The following is an 18,295-nucleotide window of genomic DNA, read 5'->3' on the forward strand; positions in this document are numbered from 1 at the left end:
GGGATATAGAGTGAAAGATAAAGTAGACAGAGAACTGTACGGAAGAGCACCGGAGGAAAAAACCCAGAACTGTACGGCAGAGATTGTACGGAGTAAGCTGCACAGAAGGGACTGTGCAAGATGAACTGTACGGAACACCAACGGGGCTGTATGGAAAAGTTTGTACGGACGAAAATAGATTGCAGGGAAATATCCAGCAGAATTTGTACGGAAGAGGATGGGCTGTACGGAGAGGCTGACAGGGCACCGGAAACTGCGTTGTATGGAAGGACTGACGAAAGGCGTACGTACACACAGAAAAAAAAAACAGAGGTCGGAGAAAGTGTGCGGGCCTGCGCTCAGATCTGCACAGGGATGGCGAGTCTACCCTAGGCACTGGTACGATCGTCCGAAAACCGTACGGCGTACGTACGGGCGTACGGACGGGAGGGGGGCCTGCAAGAAGATCTTGGCGGAGTGCTCAGCTTGCTCACACTCTCTCACACACACATTACACACACTTTTTTTTTTTTTGTGGGAAGAAATCTTTTATTTCTATAGAATAATTACATTCATAGTTACTTCAAAAACAAAGTGACTACTACTCAACTAAAGATCTCAGTATAAGCTGTATACACATCTCGATCAATCAAACGAGTCTGAAGGCAATCATAGAATGATTGCTGCAGAGATCGTTTGAAAAAAAGAAAGGATGAAAAGAGTCTATGATTTCTATCCATCCATAAAGTCCATAGGGACCAATAGTGCACCCATACAAAAAATTAATCAAAACCCTGTCTCTGTGGATGAAAGCCAAACAACCAGAAAAATCTGCCAAAAGTAACAGTAGGAAATCGCTGTCGAAGCCTCTGTCTGATGAGAGCAATGAGATCAGAAGTATTTGGACAGGACCAAAAGATGTGAAACACTGATTCAATAGAGTGCTGGCATCTGTGACAAACAGCTGAAGCAATATGTCTATGTGCGAGTAACTGTCCGGATGGAAAAATGCCAAGGAGAACTCGCCATAGGAAAAGCTGTTGTCGAAGAGGGACTTTGTAATGCCAAAGGAGACGCAGCCTTTTTCTCCACCACTTCATTGGACAATCCATATGCCAAATAGTATTCGCTCTGTGGGAAATCCAAGGTGGAGGTAATAACACTTTATACAGTGATGACACTGTGATATGTGAGAGCTTCAAAGGACGGGCGTATAAGGAAGGAGAGCGTAAAATCCAATCCTCAAGCCGATTCTGAAGTTCCAAATGAGGTACCGGCAAGTACGGTTGAAGCATTGCTGAAATTCTATGCCATAAAGGACGATAATGAGCTCCCAAGCCATATTTGCGAGCAGCCATAGAAAAAGATAAAATTGTGCCATCATCCTGAAGGACATCCGCCACAGATGAAATGCCTTTGAAAGAACGTCGTGGTTCTTGTATGGCCAAAGGAGGGTGGAATACTTTAGACCAAAAAATATTCTCTACCCTCAAAGAGTTGCCCGAGAGAGAGTCCCTGCCATGCCATTCCAAGTGGGATAGAATGTGTTTCCAATCAAGAAGCAGATGAGAGACAAAAAGGCAGCCTCTGATCTTGCCTTGGACACACACACTGAGCACACAACACACACACACGCACACTTTTTTTTTTTTTTTCACACAGACACACACACACATACAAACACACAAAACACACCGCCCCCCACGGCCCAGCCCATGTTGGACACTCTAATTATGATTTCACTCCATTTGCCCATGCTTTGGCTCATGCTATTCTTGCTATGAGCCCCCTTTTGCCCATCCTCTCCACCAGCTGCCTCATTGTCTCACCAGCATGGCAATTTGGTGGAGGTCTTTTGCTGCAATTAGTGATACTTTGAAGCAGATGGAAATCCTGCAATAGTTTGAGCTGGTCTAGCGCTCACTGGAGTACCTTCCCCGCTTAGGAACCTCCCTCAAGTGCGATGTTTGGGACCAAAGATATGATGGGTACTTGGAGCATTATGTCCCAATAAAAAATCCATGAGCTCATAATGAAATTTCCATAGTTGAAATTGCTCATTTAGTTACAAGTCATATAATTGCATGAATGCAGGGACGTTGAAAGGAGATGACAACTGACTTGGTGAAAAGAAATGGAAGAGCAATATTTTGTTACACTATCAAGAAGTACAGGTTTTTGATAGCTGTATGCCAGAATTGTGCTGTAAAGGTTTATCAAAGTCAAGTGTTCAATGGTTTACAGAAAGTGGGAGGGAAGAGGGTACAGGTATGGGGAGCAGGGAGGAAGAGGAGCTTGTTGCCACAGGTAGTCTACATATGATATTTACAAATGCCTGCATGAATGCACGTGTACACAGCATGCACCTGTGTTGGTATAGTGGGCAAGGAGGGGGACAGGGGTTTTTTGTCTGAGGATGACGAGAGAGCTGTCCTTGTTTACGTTCTAGATCAAATCCGAAAGGACCATATGTTATTATCCAAAACCAGTTATAGTTGCAAAATCTCGGCAGCAGTCAAAGCAACCTATGGGTATGCAAAGAAATCAAGAGTCATGGTTGCATAATGGAGGTTCAAATTGATACAAAGGATAAAGGATATGATGAATTGCATACACACCTTCTAGGTCGTTACTGCATAGCCGAGAAGGTGTCAAACAAGTAAGTTTCATGCTACTGTTCTGTCAGCACTTTTCTCTATTTGAGAACCTGTACGAAATAGTTGCCAATGAATTTATTATTCCTTCATAAAAGAATCCAACAACGTAACAAGAGGGTATCTAAATTGCACTAAAACTCTGCCCTTACATCAGAGTGGTATTGGTTTGTGTAAAAACATGCTCATTCATTTTGGTTCTTTGCTAACTAAAATATATGGTATATCTACTTCTCCAAGGGATGCTGCATCTCCTTGTTGTTGAGATCTTAATTAGCAGTATTGACCATTCGTTGAGAAGCTTTTGCTGCTTATTTTTCTATGCTACAAATGAACAAGGGATGCGACTTGCATCAAAGGGTCCTCATGCTTGCATGGAAGTGCCATCAAAACATGTTTGAAAATTCAGGACACACATTATAGTAGAGTGAAAATCAGAGTTCAAGCATGGACACGTGTTCTGCAAAAGCAAGTATGCATTTAACTAAATGTTCAAAAAATATCTGTCATGACCTTTGACCTTCACCCAGATTCCACTTATGGATCAACCGAATGTTGATTCGTCAAAGCACAGCATGTGCAAACATAGGATTGAAAAGTAATGCTATGTTTGAAAAGTAATGCGCAGCTGCTTGTTAGTTCTTGAAAGGTGAAAAATTGACGTGTGGGGTTTAAGAGGATGCTTGATATTTTGTTGAGTTTTTGATAATATGGATATTAAAGATTTCGTGCTTTTGCAGGGGAATTATAGAAAGTCATTTGAATTGTTGAGAACAATGGAGAGGCTTGGGGTCGGGCCAAATGGCGACAACTTTGCCTCTTTGATCCATGCATGTGCTTCTCGAAACGATTCCAAAGTGGCTGCATCGGTAAGCTTCGACCTTTATAACAGATATATGGCATGGTTTCTTTTCTTTTTTTTGGGGGGGGGAGGGGTGGGAGAGAGCGACTTATGGTAAAGTTATATAATATGACCATGAAAAGCTCCTGTCAAAATCCTGCATGCAGGATGAAGAATAATCATGCAGACACGTGTTGGTCAAGGATTAGCTCTGATCGAAGCTTTAGCATCAAATAAACGCGGCAGGACCACCACATTAGTTTAGTGCAGTCAATCTGGAGTCTGAAAATGTCAAGAGAAGGGCCTGCATGGTGTGTGTGAAAACCAATTCATGGTCCCAATTCTTCTTGAAAGACACTCTCGTAGTGTGAGAGGGACATTAGAGTCTGGATGATGTCCCTGCCCTGCAGATCCTTGCAAGGGGACGTCTTTAGAGATTCCCTCAAAAGAGACAGATTTCAAAGTTTTTTGGCTATTCTAGCATGGTGTAATCGTTCTTGGTGTGGTTCCCTAGCCCAAGGTGCCTTGTAGTGCTCTTATGCGGTTGCAAGGGGGCCTAGAGCAGATCTAACATGGCATTGTATACTGGACTGGTGTGGTTCTTGCTGTAATCGTTCTTGGTGTGGTTCCCCAGAAATTGATGCCAAAACTCTCTCAATGTGCTCTCCGAGTAGGTGACCATTATAAATTTATGATGTGCAATTTTCTAGCCTTCCCGACTATGTGGTCGAGGAAAGATAGGATCCTCAATTAGATTAATCCATCTCCAGGATTTTGGATGGGAGCAGAGATGGTGAAGTGGGCAGCCACCATACAGCCAAAGGCGCCATGGACTTTGATGCTACGGAGAACAAGATCCTTTTTTGTTTGGGAACAAGGAAGCGAGCATCTTAGGCTTTAACAAAGCACCACTAGTAGGGTAGACAAAGAAAGTATGATGCTAGCAAATATTAAGGTCCACCTCATACGTGGCAATCAATCACCATCTCGAGAAGAAGTTTAACTCTAAATCCATGTGTAAAGAAGTCCTTTCATGGCTGGTTGCAAGGTCTAATCACAACTAAGGGTTGGGATCCATAATATTCAGGCCACGCTTATCTGTAGGTAAGATCGTCACGCGGATGTGAATTTCATGTGTAGCTAACCCTGTGGCTACCTCCGTGGTTACTTTGGCCGAGGGGACAGGCCTAGAGGAAGGACCCACTTCCTAGAAGTCCCTAGTCCAATTTTCAGTGCACTTTGGCTTCCGCACTTGTGAGCCTTGCTCTTCCTTCTATTTTCAGCTCTCAGAATGTGTATCCTCACTTTCTGTCTCTTTTCCTCTTGATTGGAAGTCATTTCTACACCCCTGGGGACCTGGGTAGAGGATAGGTTCAAGAAAGAGCTTGCCCCTCTTCCATGGACAGTGGGTATGGATATCCTAACTTCCTTTGGTTTGCTTTTGCTTTTGCCCCTCTTCCATGGACAGTGGGTATGGATATCCTAACTTCCTGTTTCTAGCTTCCACACTTGTGAGCCTTGCTCTTCCTTCTATTTTCAGCTCTCAGAATCTGTACCCTCACTCTCTCTCTTTTCCCTTTGATTGGAAGTCATTTCTACACCCCTGGGGACCTGGGCAGAGGATAGGTTCAAGAAAGAGCTTGCCCCTCTTCCATGGACAGTGGGTATGGATATCCTGACTTCCTTTTGGTTGGCTTTAAATGACATGAATGCTAAGCTAGTTATGGTTTATTGCCCTTTGGTTTACGGAAGACCGGTTTCAATGGTTCCATTGCCGGGATTTGAACCCGGGTCACCTGGGTGAAAGCGAGATATCCAAGATGTGGATGCCATGGAGTTATGCAGAGCGTGGAGTGAAATCCGTGACCTGACTGCTCTATTCTTCTTTGATCCAGGTGCGAGAGGCAATTTTATATCGCCAAAGCTGGCTGGAAAATTGGGCATAAGGGCAGATGAGATGGGGCCACTATGTGTCACAGATATGGCTTGCCCAGAACACTATGAGTCAGTTACAGCGATCATTGGGAACCTCCGCATGCACATTCAGAGCTATGTGGATATTGAGGAGTTCTACATTATGGTGTTGAATGAGTGTGATGTCTTGTTGGGTATACCTTGGCACCACAGGAAGGGAGCACTTTTGGATGCCAGAAACAAAACTCTAACTTTGAATCATCAAGGGAAGACACATGTTTTGGATGCTGAACTGAAGGGAGAATCTATTCCAGTTGTATCAGCTTCGGCCATTTCAAATGTAATGAAAAAGCATCTTTTTGCGTACTTGGTTTTTGCAACTGAAAAAGAACAAGCATAAGAAAATTCTAATTTTTCTAAGCTTGATAAAGAGAGGACAGATTTTCTTTTCTAGTTTCGCGAATGTTTTTCTTGCTCCCTACCACGAGAATTACCTCCAGAACGACATGAGGACCATGCCATAGATGTAATTCCAGGTAGCATCCCACCAAACAAGCCACCTTAAAGGGTTAGTGCAGCCCAGTAGGAGGAGATAATGCATCAAGTAAAGGATCTCCTGGAGAAGGGGTTAATTCAGCCCAGTTCCTCACCCTATTGTTCCCCGTTCTTTCTTGTGCAAAAGGATGGCTCATGGAGGATGTGCATAGATTATAGGGATCTGAATAAGATAACCATTAAGAATAGATTCCCGATACACAGGATTGATGATATCTTGGATAGGTTAGAGGGGTCCACAAGTCTACTATTTTGCTGAAATTGCATCGCCTCTGCATGCCCTACAGAAGCAAGGAGTCTCTTTCAGATGGGGTACTAAGGAAGTTGCAGCTTTCGAAGAGCTTAAGGAGAAGATATGCTCCGATCCTGTCATAGTCTTGCCAAGACTTATGCAAGCCCTTTGCTGTCCAATGTGATGCTTGTGGGAACAGCATAGGAGGAGGATGGTAGACTGGTTGCGTATGAGGGCAGAGTGCTCACCAATGCTGAGATGAATTTTGGTATATATGAGAAGGAGGAGATGCCAGCTGTCATACATGCTCTTTCTTCTTGGAAGCATTACCTCTTAGGTGCTGATTTTTATCTCTAGACGCATCACCAATCCTTGAGGTACTTTCTCACTCAGAGAAAGCTGTCAGGAAAGCACATGCGGTGGGCAAACTTCCTTTCGATGTTTCATTTTCAGATTTCAGATTGTGCATGTGCTTGGCAAGAAGAATGTTGTTGCAGATGCACTTTCTAGGAAGACAAGTCGTGATGCAATGTTAAAGAAACTGCAAGTTTCAGCTGTCACCATTGCATACCACAGTGAACTTGATGCCATGAAGGATCAATATGCCAATGATGACAATTTTGCAGATTTATGATCAGCTGGTTGAGGGCAAAATCAACATGAGCACTATATGCTTAAGGATAACTTTTGGATGATGCATGCCAGATTTTGTGTCACAAAGCAATTGAGGCCAAAGGTTTTGATGGAGAGTTATGCCCCACCATATGCAAGACATCGAGGCATTGAAGCCATAGTCAAAGAAGTGAAGCACTTCTTCTACTGGCCGACTTTGAGGAAGGATGTAGAGGCTTATGTCAAGACATGCATCACTTGTCAGAAGGTAAAATAGGATAGGCAAAAGCCAGCTGGATCATTGCCTATTCCGGATAGACCCTGGCAAAGCATTGCCATGGACTTCCTCTTCGATTTGCCTTGTACACCTTTAGGACACGATGGAATTTGGACCATAATTTACAGATTCAACAAGCAGGCCCACTTTATTCCAGTGCGGAAGAAAATTACAACAGATCAGATGGAAAAATTATTTATGTCTCATATTTTCAAGCTGCACGGGATGCCTCGATCTATTGTCAATGATCGAGACCCCTGTATGACCAGCCTTTTCTGGAGAGGTTTGTTTGAGAGCATGGGCACTACATTGAATTTTTCATCTTCTTTCCCGCCATAGTCAGATGGACAGTCAGAAGAGGCAAACTCTACTGCCCTCGATCTTCTCACATGCTACGTTTCAGGCCAGCAAACAAAATGGGAGCAATTTTTGCCATTGGTTGAGTTTGCCTATAACAATACAATGCATTCTTCCACAGGGAAAGCACCCTTCGAAATTGTGGAAGGCGGAAGAAAGGTACCTCCCATCTTGCACACCAAAGAGAAGATCTACGAAGCTTACAGATTTGCGGAAAGCTTAGATGGAGTCTATTAGAAGGTAAAAACAGCCCTCCACAAAATCCAGGAGAAGCATAAAAGAGCAGCAGATAAGCGACAACATGAATTGGTCTTTAAAGACGATGATTGGGTGTTGCTGCATTTTAGAAAGCAAGACTTAGGCAGATGAAAGGCAAGGATAAGCTGTACACCAAACTGAAAATGCAGTACTATGGACCTTCCCAAGTCTTGCAAAAGATAAGTGATGTAGCTTACAGGGTGAAGCTACCACATCATTGGACAATTCACAATGCCTTTCATGTGAGTTTGTTGAAGCCTTTCCAGGGAGATGTGCCACAAGATATGCTTGATGAGAAATGGCTTGAAGTGGAGGAACTGGATGAGATTTTGGTTCCGGAACAGATTCTGGCACACCATGAAAGGAAAGTCAGAGGTATAGTTTCTAGAAGGTATCTGGTTAAGTTTCAGAACTACTCAACACTGAATGCCAAGTTGATGGAGGAAGGTGAACTAACAGATTCACCTAGGGTATTGCAGCTCTACTTGGAAGCATTTCAGCTTGAGCCCACAGCGGTACATGCTCATTCAAGCTCAGTAGAGCAAAGGTTTGGAGCATTGCCTGATGCTCTAGAGGGGGGTAGCACCTCCGCTTCCTCATGATATAGACAACTCACAAGATATCTAGAGGTTGCTTGGTGGCATTGTAGGTCTCACCTGAGGTACTGATTGCTGACAATATTTTTGCCGTGGAACCCCTATGATGAGTGTACTAGTCACTCCACATAGATGATGCATTGATGTATGGATGGAATCACATGCTCTCCTAGACCATATCATCATTGCTAGTTGTATATGACAGATCATGTATTATCTGGTGTTGGCTATTTATCCCTCTTTCATTGTTGTTTATTTACTGTTGTAGCAGAAAACGAGTTTGTTTGCTGTCTTAAGCAAGGGGGTATGTCACGGGGATGTGAATTTCATGTGTAGCTAACCCCGTGGCTATGTCCGTGGTTACTTTGGCCAAGGGGGCTGGTCTAGAGGAAGCACCCACTTCCTAGAAGTCCCTAGTCCAATTTTTAGTGCACCTACTAGGCCCAAATGCTAGGGGTTGAGGGGTCTAAATGTTAGGCCCAAGGAAAGCCAATGTTTCATTGGTTAGGAGGGGTTAGGACTTTAATGTGGGGGCAAACCAACTGTTTCATTGGTTTTGAGGGTTAGAGCATTAATGAGGGGACATGTGGCAATCCCCCACGCAAGCTTCTTTCCCCCCTCACCCTCCTACATGTTAATCAACGTAACAATTGTTGTACGGCTGGTTTTCATCTTCCCAAGGTGATTGGAAGCTGTTTTTGCTGATTTATGCTCAGATTTCGAAGCTTGAACAGCCACCCAGGGCTGGCACGCACCTCTAGGCAGCCTATCTGCTGCAATTTGACCTGCTTTTGCTGCATTTCAGCCTGTTTTTGCTGCTGGCATGCATCCCAAGGCAGCTCTTGTGCACCAGAATTGCTAGCACGCAGTCTAGGACCTGATTTCGAGTTGGTACATCACGTTTTCTTGATTGAACAAGTCCATTCTGAAGCTGAACGGGTTGTTCTACACCTCCAGAGATCCTGTTGCAGATATTTTAGCCTCTCTCTCTTGTTTCTGGCTTCTACACTTGTGAACCTTGCTCTTCCTTCTCTTTTCAGCTATCAGAATCTGTATCCTCACTCTCTCTCTCTTTTCCCCTTGATTGGAAGTCATTTCTACACCCCCTGGGGCCTGGGCAGAGGATAGGTGAAAGAAAGAGCTTGCCCCTCTTCCATGGATAGTGGGTATGGATATTCTAACTTCCTTTTGGTTTGCTTTTGCTATCTTGGAAGCTTGTTGCTTTGCATGTCGATGTTTGGAGTTCTTTCTGGGCATTACAGGTTGTAGGTAGAAATCCAGTCGCAATGGGTATGCTTGGTGGGTGCCAGAAGAACAGATTGGTTGCAATTTGATGCCTGGAGGCTATTTGAGCACTTCTGGGGATTTGCTTTGATGCCTTGTTACAATCAGGTGACAAAGTTGTTGAGATATGCCTTAGTTTTGACCCTGGCATTGGGGTAGTAGTGGTGCATTGGAATTGGATGCAGGTAGAGGCCAAATGTTGGCTCTGATAGTAGTAGAAGGGTGCGCCCTTGTTGTAAAGAAGAATTCCACTTTTGAAGAATTAAATAAATACCGAAAGGGGCGCCAAGGTATTTGGGGCCAATGTGGTGTTTCGTGTCTGGTACATTGAGCAAGGGCATTCTAGCCTCCATCCAGTTTCTTTTTCAAAGTTGTTTCTAAGTGGTTTTGTGTTTAAGGAAGTGTTTGAAAGAGATGTAGTGTCGCTGTAAATGGCATGGATGCTAAGCTAGTTACAGTTTACTGCCCTTTGGTTTATTGAAGAAGAAGTCCTTCCTTGGCTAGTTGCAAGGAAGGAAACTCTAATCACAACTAAGGGTTGGGATCCTTAATAATTCAAGCTTGAGATTATGCTCAAAGCTTGAAAGTTGTGGGGTATTATTGGTGGGATTGAAAAACGTATTTTCTCATTAATTTGGTTGTGTTGGTGGTTTATTGTGGAATAGACTCATGCACATCTATTTTTTTGGGTGAGGATTTATCATGTTTAGTTCTCCTTTGTGTCTTTTGCTTTTCTGTTCCTTGCTCTCTTGTGTCTTCAAGTTGATCTTTGGGGGAGGATTTCTGCTCTATATTGCCATCCTGATTTATCCAAAATGAGGGTGATGCACAAGAGAATGGAGGTGCAGGTGGTTTCTAAGGATATTTTAGGGAATTTATCCAAATGTATCAGTCAGATTAACCAAGGATGCATCACTGCACAAAAAGATCTAGTGGAGAAGCATGGTTACTTGAGGAATACTTTTTAGAAGTGATGCTGGTGAGCTCATGAGATGGAATAATCAGATCAAATGGAGGTAAGGGCATTGCAATGATATATGGTTGTGGCTGAAGAAGAATGAGGGCTTAAGAATGATTTTGAAATATCTTTGTGCATGGACTGTGAAGAGGAAGAAAGGGATGGCAAGAGAAGGAACAGACCTTGGTTGAGACCCTAATCAACATGCGAAGCTGTGCTCAGAGGTCAGATTGAGATAGTGCCCTTTAAGTTGATGTGTGTGCCGATTCCACTGGTGGCATCGGACATGGGTCCCAACCTCTTGGATCTTGTTAGCTACTGTCAGCTTAAAGTTTCTGGGAGAGCGAATTTATATCTCCAGGGGTACTTTAAAGAAACAACAACAGTGTATGGGATACAAAACTAGGGCTTAACTGTGAATGAATGCCAAGCATAGAAAGCAAGTATGGATGAGCGGCGGGGATAAGGAGGTATCTCTTCTTTTTTAGAGGTCTTTTTCTTTTAGTAGAAGAAGGTGGATGGATCACAATAATCTGCAGCATGTGCATTGGTGGAAGTGGAAGGCTGATCTCATATTTTTTTCCTAGTACCTGGAACCTTGTCAGTGTTTTGGATGCTGACTCTAACGTTTGAGGTCTCACATGGCCTTTTGTTAATGAGACTGCTAGCTTTCACACGATTGTTGACTCTGGCTTGTGGCTGGGATTGGAAATCTATGCTTTACTGCTTACCCTAATACAGTTGTGAAGAAGGGATTGAGGGCCATCGTGGAGCTCGGATGAGATGAAGGCACTGTCTAGCCATAAAATCAGTTCCTTGCACTTGGAGCACTGGTTAGGTAAGCCCTTGTAAGTGATTGCCTAGGAAGTTGGAAGTTGGAAGCTGGTCTACTGTGGTGAGGTGATTGGGAACTTTTGATAACTGACACCACTGACACCATTGTAAAGTAAGGGTGCAGACTAGAGACTGCTCTAGCATATGAGGATAGGTATCTTAGGATAGTCCTTGCAAAGACACCCTCTGCAGTGGCCTTGATGACATGGTCAAGCGCAACTGGAATATTAGCTTTTGTGATGATTACTGTGATCAGTAAACCCCTGAGGGGTCGTGGGCTTTGATAAGGTTGATGAAGGGATGAAGGAGTTGCAGACTAGAGACTGCTCTAGCATATGAGGATAGGTATCTCGGGATAGTCCTTGCAAAGACACCCTCTGCAGTGGCCTTGATGACATGGTCAAGCGCAACTGGAATGTTAGCTTTTGTGATGATTTCTGTGATCAGTAAACCCCTGAGGGGTCGTGGGTTTTGATAAGGTTGATGAAGGGATGAAGGAGTTGTGCCATGTGGCACAATCTAAAAGGATCTTCTATGTGGTTCCATAAGAAGGTGACGGTCACCTTCTCCGTGGGTTACTCTGATTATTGCATTCATGCAGTGATTCCAACATGGAAGGCCAACACAAGGAATAAGCCTCAGCCTCAAAGCAGTTGGCATGAAGAAGTCAGATTACAAACTGAGTTGCACTAGCAACACCTGAAAGTAAAGAGCCTAGGTGCAAGTTTCTGTTGATAATATACCTTGGTTTTCAACTGAAACCTGGAAAATCTTATTCCCAACGCTGTGAATTGGATCAATCTAACATCACCTGTGGGGAGGGCGGTGTTGAGTCAATCAGAATCTCCCTGGCTGGCAAAGTGATTTGGTGCTATTAATAACCGTGTCAGCCAGGAGTGACTCATATTCCCTTTGGAATGCTCAGCATCTGATGGGATCGAATTTCTTTGGTGCCACCAATGGTGCAAGTGACAGAAGTTTCCAAAGGGATCTCCATTGCCCGTTTGGAAGGACAGATTTTCATTAAACTGTACCAAAGGACTGTGGAATTCTAGCTGGATAGGGAGAACAAGGGGGCTCCTACTGCCTGAAAAAATAAAACGGAGAAGTTAAAGAGGCTGCGAGGTAAGGTGAGGTGAGAGGATGTGGCTTCCTAAGTATGTCTGCAGATAAAATGATGAAGATGTGAGCCTATTTGCAACTGTACTGATTTTTTGAATTTTAGGTTTGGGCCTGAGAGGTATGATGCAATCAAGGGGGATGTCTAAGAGCGAATATTTATTAAACTGATGTTGCTTTTTTGGATTTCTCAGTATTTTGCATGGTATCCTTGAATCATCTTTTATTTATTGGTATTACTCAGATAGGATCAAGCCTATCTAGTTTTATAAACCCAGAAACATTTTAAACCTCAGTTTTCACATTAAAACAATAGGTTTGATAACATGTGTGCCAGAGATACTGGTCAATGTTTACTTGTTTTTCAAGGTACTATGCATGATATGCTTAATTCTTCCATGGACTGCTTGATGAACTTTCTGGGACTGAAGTCTAAGAGAAACTTTAAAAGTGATCCTGTATGTTCTGCTCAGACAAGATTCGTTGGTGTGTTTACATTGGCAGGTTTTTCGAATGTTTGATAATATGAATAATCAGCCTGCAGATGATTGCAAGAAAGTAGTTGCTGCAATGATGAGAGTTTATGCATCCTGTGGTGATCTGAAGCAAGCTCAAGAGGTTTTGTTTTGTTTGTATTGTTTCTGAATCTTCTAATGTTGGCTTGGGCTTAAGGTTATAAATAGCAATGAAATGCCAGATGGGCATGGAGTAATTTGTATGTTGATTGTTGCGACACAGCAGGTGTTACCACATCTGTAGACACCTTTCATATTTGAACAGGATTGTTTCTTGGCCTTGAAGGGAAGTCTCTAAAGTGAATATCTACCCAATCTTTTCAATGATCTCGTCTTCTATGTTGACTTTCTATTTCAACATCTTTGTCTCATTCAAAATGTGCTTCCGTTTGGAAGCTTGTTAAGAATCTCATAAACATGATCCTAAATATATATATTCTTCACAGAAGTCATTTGAGTTTACCTAAGTTTCTTGCTTATTCAATTTGTCTGCATAGTTCCGGTTGCCCTTTCAGACCATGAGTAACTAAGGTATACCTGCAGCTGTCGAAGCAGCACAATGTCTTCCACTTTAAGTCTCTTCTTCGATGACCTAGGCTGGGGGTAGGACCACAGTTTATCACCACTACTGTTACAATCTAAGAATGCAAGTCACACTAGAAATGAAGCCAAAGAGTTGTGATGGTAGGTACCAGCACGAAAACCACGAAAAGATGTGTGATTTCGGAAGAGGCAGGTTTGATTGTGGATGTGATGCATTGCACATTTCAGGGCAACTTGCAAAAACTTGTTCTCATTTCTTCTTTGTAGGATCGTGGTCTTCAGTAGTGTCTAAGATGTACTTGGTTTTTTGTGTAGAATGAATACAGATGAATGGTACTTTTTTAAACATGGTTCTTTATTTTGACAGATTTTGTCCAATAAAAAATATTCAGGTCTGGTGGATACAGTGGAAGCCAAATCTGCTGTGCTTTCAGGACTTGCTAGAACTGGTCAAATTGAAGAAGCTGTAAACGTTTTCAAGGATATCAGAAAGACGGGGGCTTGTCCCTTGTCAACTTCTTTCCTTGCATTACTGGTAAGCTCATGTAAATTTAACAAAAAGAAAAACGTTTGTTGATGTATTCATTCTTTGTCTTTTGTTGCTTGTTCAAATACGTTTGTTTTATTCATGGAAAACAAACAGGCAATTTTAGGATTCACGCCCAATGAATATGTAGTTCCTCAATCTTTTGTTCGTCACACGAACTCATTCTTATGGTAGTGAGAACAGCAAAAACCAAAGCAGAGGTTGAGGGTTCCATTCCTTCTATTCTCACAAGTGTGGTCACACACCTTTTTTTTTTGGGAGAAATTTCTTTTGCATTAGATTACAGAGACACTATCCCAAAAACAGGAAGTGCCTAAATACATCAAGAGAAGATCTCAATATATGACAAGTATACATCATAGTCTATATACTGAGTTTGCAGACAATCGTAAAAGGATTGCTGCAAGGAGTGCCTGAAAAAAGAGAAAAGTGAAAAAGTTGGATCACCAAAGACTATGATTTCTGTCCTTCCATAGAATCTAGAGCGCCCAATAGCGAACCCAGCTGAAAAATAAATGATCAACCAGCATTTTGGTGATGATCTTGTAAATGACAGGCATGAGAATGATAGGCCTCCAACCAGCTAGGGATTCACATATTTGTTTCTTGGGAAAAAGTTTGACAATCCCTTTTTCCATGAAGGCGGCATATGCTGATTTTCCGAAACAGAATTAATCATGCATAGTAAAGTCGACTTTAGAATATCCCAGTATGCAAGAAAAAACTCAACAAAAGACTTGTCCCGGAACAAGCTTCTAGGAGCCCTGACTGCTGCTGCTCCCCGCTGCTCCTGCTGCCGCTCCCCGCTGCTCCTGCTGCCCTCCTTCCTGCTCCCCTCCTTGCTGCCCACTCACTCCCCTCCTCGCTTCTCCTCCCTACCCTCCCCTCTACCTTCTGCTCCCCCCGACTCCCCTCCCTCGCTGCTGCAGCCCCCCCTGCGCGCTGCCTCCTCCCCCCCCGCACGGAGCCTCTTCCCTCCCCTCCCTCCTGCCTCCTGCCTCCTCCCCTCCCTCGCTGCTGCAGCCCCCCTGCGCTGCCTCCTCCCCCTCGCGCGCAGCCTCTCCGCTCCCCTCCCTCCTACCTCCTGCTCCCCCCGCCTCCTCCCTCCCCTCCCCCCTACCCCCCGCCTCCCCCCTAGCTCCCCTCCCTCGCTGCTGCAGCCCCCCCCGCGCTGCTGCAGCCTCCCCTTACGCGCTGCCTCCTCCCTCCCCTCCCTCCTACCTGCTGCTCCTCCCCCCCTCCTCCCCCCCTCCCCCCCCGGCCCGCCCTCCTCTCTCCTCCACTCCTCCTACCTGCTGCTCCCCCCAGCCTCCCCCCTCCCCCCCCCCTCGCCCTCCTCTCTCCTCCACTCCTCCTCTCCTCTTTCCCCCCTCCTCTCCTCTCCCTCCTCCTTGCTGCCCCCCCTATCGCCTTGCTGATTCCTCCTCTGCTCATCCTCTCTCTCCCTTCTTCCTTTCACCCTCTCCCCTCATCTGGAGTACCCTATTCTCCGTTAGGGGTCTCCTGGGCTTCAGGAAAGCGGATGGAGTTCTTCCTTGCGTTTGAATCGGCCTTTTCTGCCTCGATTGACGAATGGGTTCCCACTCAGTCAATCCGTTACCACCCACACCGGCCGCGAGAACCATCACTTTCTCAAAAGACGAGCTATAGCAGTATCCAAAAGGATTTGGAGCATGAGTGTTCCACGACTCTCTTCGCACGCATTCATGACTTCCACCCCTCCAAGTCACAAGCTAGAGATTGGATGCTTGTGGCACTTCCCCAAGAGCTCGCTCCCTACCTTAAGGATGTTCGTTTGTTGGGACGAGGTTTCTTTCAGGTGTGCCTAGATTCCTCGGACGTCACGAGAGACCTGCTACAGGCCGGGTTTCTATTTCTAGGCTATAAGAGGATTTTTTTGTTTCCCTTTCAACTGGGCTTTGACCCAGTTGAAGAGGACAAGCAGGGAGTTTCTGTTTTAATCAGGTTCCCTGGTCTCCCCTCAGTTTATCACCTGCTTCTTTCAGTTATTGGAGAGAGGTTTGGTGTGGTAGCAGAGATCCCCCCTCTTCCTGGCGAGCCCTCTTCGGCTACTGAGGCGGTCAGGATGGATGGGGTACCCAGGGTTAGAGTCATTGTCCAGGACCCTAATATTTCAGATGACCACATCATGCTACAGCGACCTGATGGGTCCTTCTTCCGCCAGAGATTTGAGGTTGCAGGTCGGCAGGACCAGTGCAAGATTTGCAGATCCTCGGGGCACTTCGCAAGAGATTGCCCAAAGAAGAAAAAGAGGCCCAGAAAGCAACCAGCTTGTACTAGCTTACGACAGTGAGCAGGAGCAGGACTTACCACTCCACAGGCACCACCTCAGACATGGGCTCCGCCCCCTCCAAGGGCTGCTCGAGTCCCTCCTGCACCACGCACCACCTCCGCACCACCTCTGGCCCACGGTGGGTTCCGGTCGTGGTTAGGCCCTCTACTTCAGATCACACATCCACCGCTTCGGAGGCTATCTCCTTGGAGCCTCGGGAGGAGACTAGTGTTCAGGAGCCTTGTTCGACTCCACCCCCAGGATCAGGCTGTACCTTCCTCAGCAGCCCAGGTTGTTGGCACCTCATCCGCAGCACTTCTTGATCAGGACTCAGTACAGGTTCCTCCTTCTGTGGATAGAGGGAAGGAGGTCTTACATTCTATCCGTGCTTCGGTAGGAATCCTTCGCACCCCCTCCCCAGGACTGGCTCAGTGGAACTCCTTTTCCGCTCTGGAGAACTTCTCTGACCTCCTAGATGATGATTTTGTACCTTCCACTTTCGGAGAGCCAGTTATCGGCATCCCTCTTAAGAGATCTTTCTCTCTCTCACCTGTGGACTTTCCTCCCCTTGGACCTTGTGTGTATGGCAGGAGGTCAGCTCCGATGGAGGGTTCTTTTTCCGCCACCAGGTCGGGTAAGGTATTCCAACCCGCTTCCTCCCGTCGATGAGGATAGCCAGTTGGAATATACAGGGATTGGGCGGCATCCCTCATCGCCGTCGCAGACAGTTGATCAGGAATCAACTCCATCCAGGTGTTTCAGGTGGTTACCTAGACATGCTTTTTCTTCAGGAACACAAACTGGATGTCAGAGATTGCTCCAAGTCAAGTAAGCTGCTTTCAGGCCAGACTTTTTGGCTTCCTGCCTTGGAAACCAGAGGAGGTACATGCATATCAGTTTCAGATTCTATTCTCCCTCTGATCATTGGACATGGTACCATTACCCCCTCCAGGGCCCAATGGGTTTTACTTCTGATCGACGGACGTAAGGTTGGTTTCCTCAACCTCTATGCTCTGAACAACAGAGGGGACCACGTTCTGTTTTGGAAAGAGTTGCTCTCATGGGCTGACATTGTAGATTCGTGGATTATTGGAGGTGACTTCAACATGATTGAGGCACCTTCTGATAAGCAAGGAGGCAAAGAAGGTGGTATTCATTCCCTCGAGAGAGCAGCTTGGGATGCCTTCTTGTTCAGGTTCAATGGTAGAGATGTTTGGTCAAATGATGCATTTCATGTTCAGTCTCAGTCACTTTTGTTTTCATGGTCGAACCATAGGGTGCAGATGCCTATCCATGCCCGCATTGACATATTCTATGTGGATGACTGGGCTCTTGATAGAGGGGGGACATTTTGCATTGCACCTAATGTTTCCACTTCCGACCATTTTCCGGTAGTTTTGTCCATCTCAGAGCCCCATCTGAGAGGACGGTCTCACAGTATCAGGATCCCCGATGCCTTATACACGGATGAGACCCTCATAGAGGCAGTCTTGGAGATCTGGGTTTCACATGCAGGGGGGGTGGCCGGTCCTTCACGTGTGGCCATAGCACTTGCCAGTATCAACGACTTTTATCACTTCGTTGCTAGTGCTCGGCAAGGTGAGGTACTCAGGCGGGAGATTGGTATCTGCCGGCAATTGGCAACCTTGCAGAGGGAGGAGCAGAAACGACCATTTGATGCTTGGATACAGGAGCGCCTTGCTATGGCAAGGGCTCACTTGCAGACATTGCTTGATCAGAGAGCAGAGTATGCCTTCCATGCACGGGAGTCCTTTTGGATACAAATGGGAGGGAGAGTTAATAAACACTTTTTCTCTACACTTGGACCCAGACATAGTAGAGAGTGTGTCAGGCAGCTTATTGACTCTGATTGCATTTTGCAGTCTCATCCGGATACCGTCATGCACTTAGCGACAGCTTTCTATGC

General features: G+C 45.2%; 1 protein-coding gene across 1 annotated transcript in view; it reads left to right on the forward strand.

Moving 5' to 3' along the window:
* Positions 1-18,295, forward strand: part of LOC147885301 (uncharacterized) — a 185,731-nt gene that overhangs the window by 102,390 nt on the left and 65,046 nt on the right. Inside the window, exons 9-11 of the mRNA XM_087396116.1 lie at positions 3,374-3,502; positions 12,975-13,088; positions 13,896-14,063. Coding sequence (XP_087252242.1) covers positions 3,374-3,502; positions 12,975-13,088; positions 13,896-14,063 — 411 coding nt within the window. The remainder of the gene's footprint in view (positions 1-3,373; positions 3,503-12,974; positions 13,089-13,895; positions 14,064-18,295) is intronic.

Source organism: Dipteris shenzhenensis, chromosome 25 (assembly GCF_047967505.1).
Source record: "Dipteris shenzhenensis isolate YYH24624 ecotype China chromosome 25, Dip_SZ_1.0, whole genome shotgun sequence".
Classification (NCBI taxonomy): domain Eukaryota; kingdom Viridiplantae; phylum Streptophyta; class Polypodiopsida; order Gleicheniales; family Dipteridaceae; genus Dipteris; species Dipteris shenzhenensis.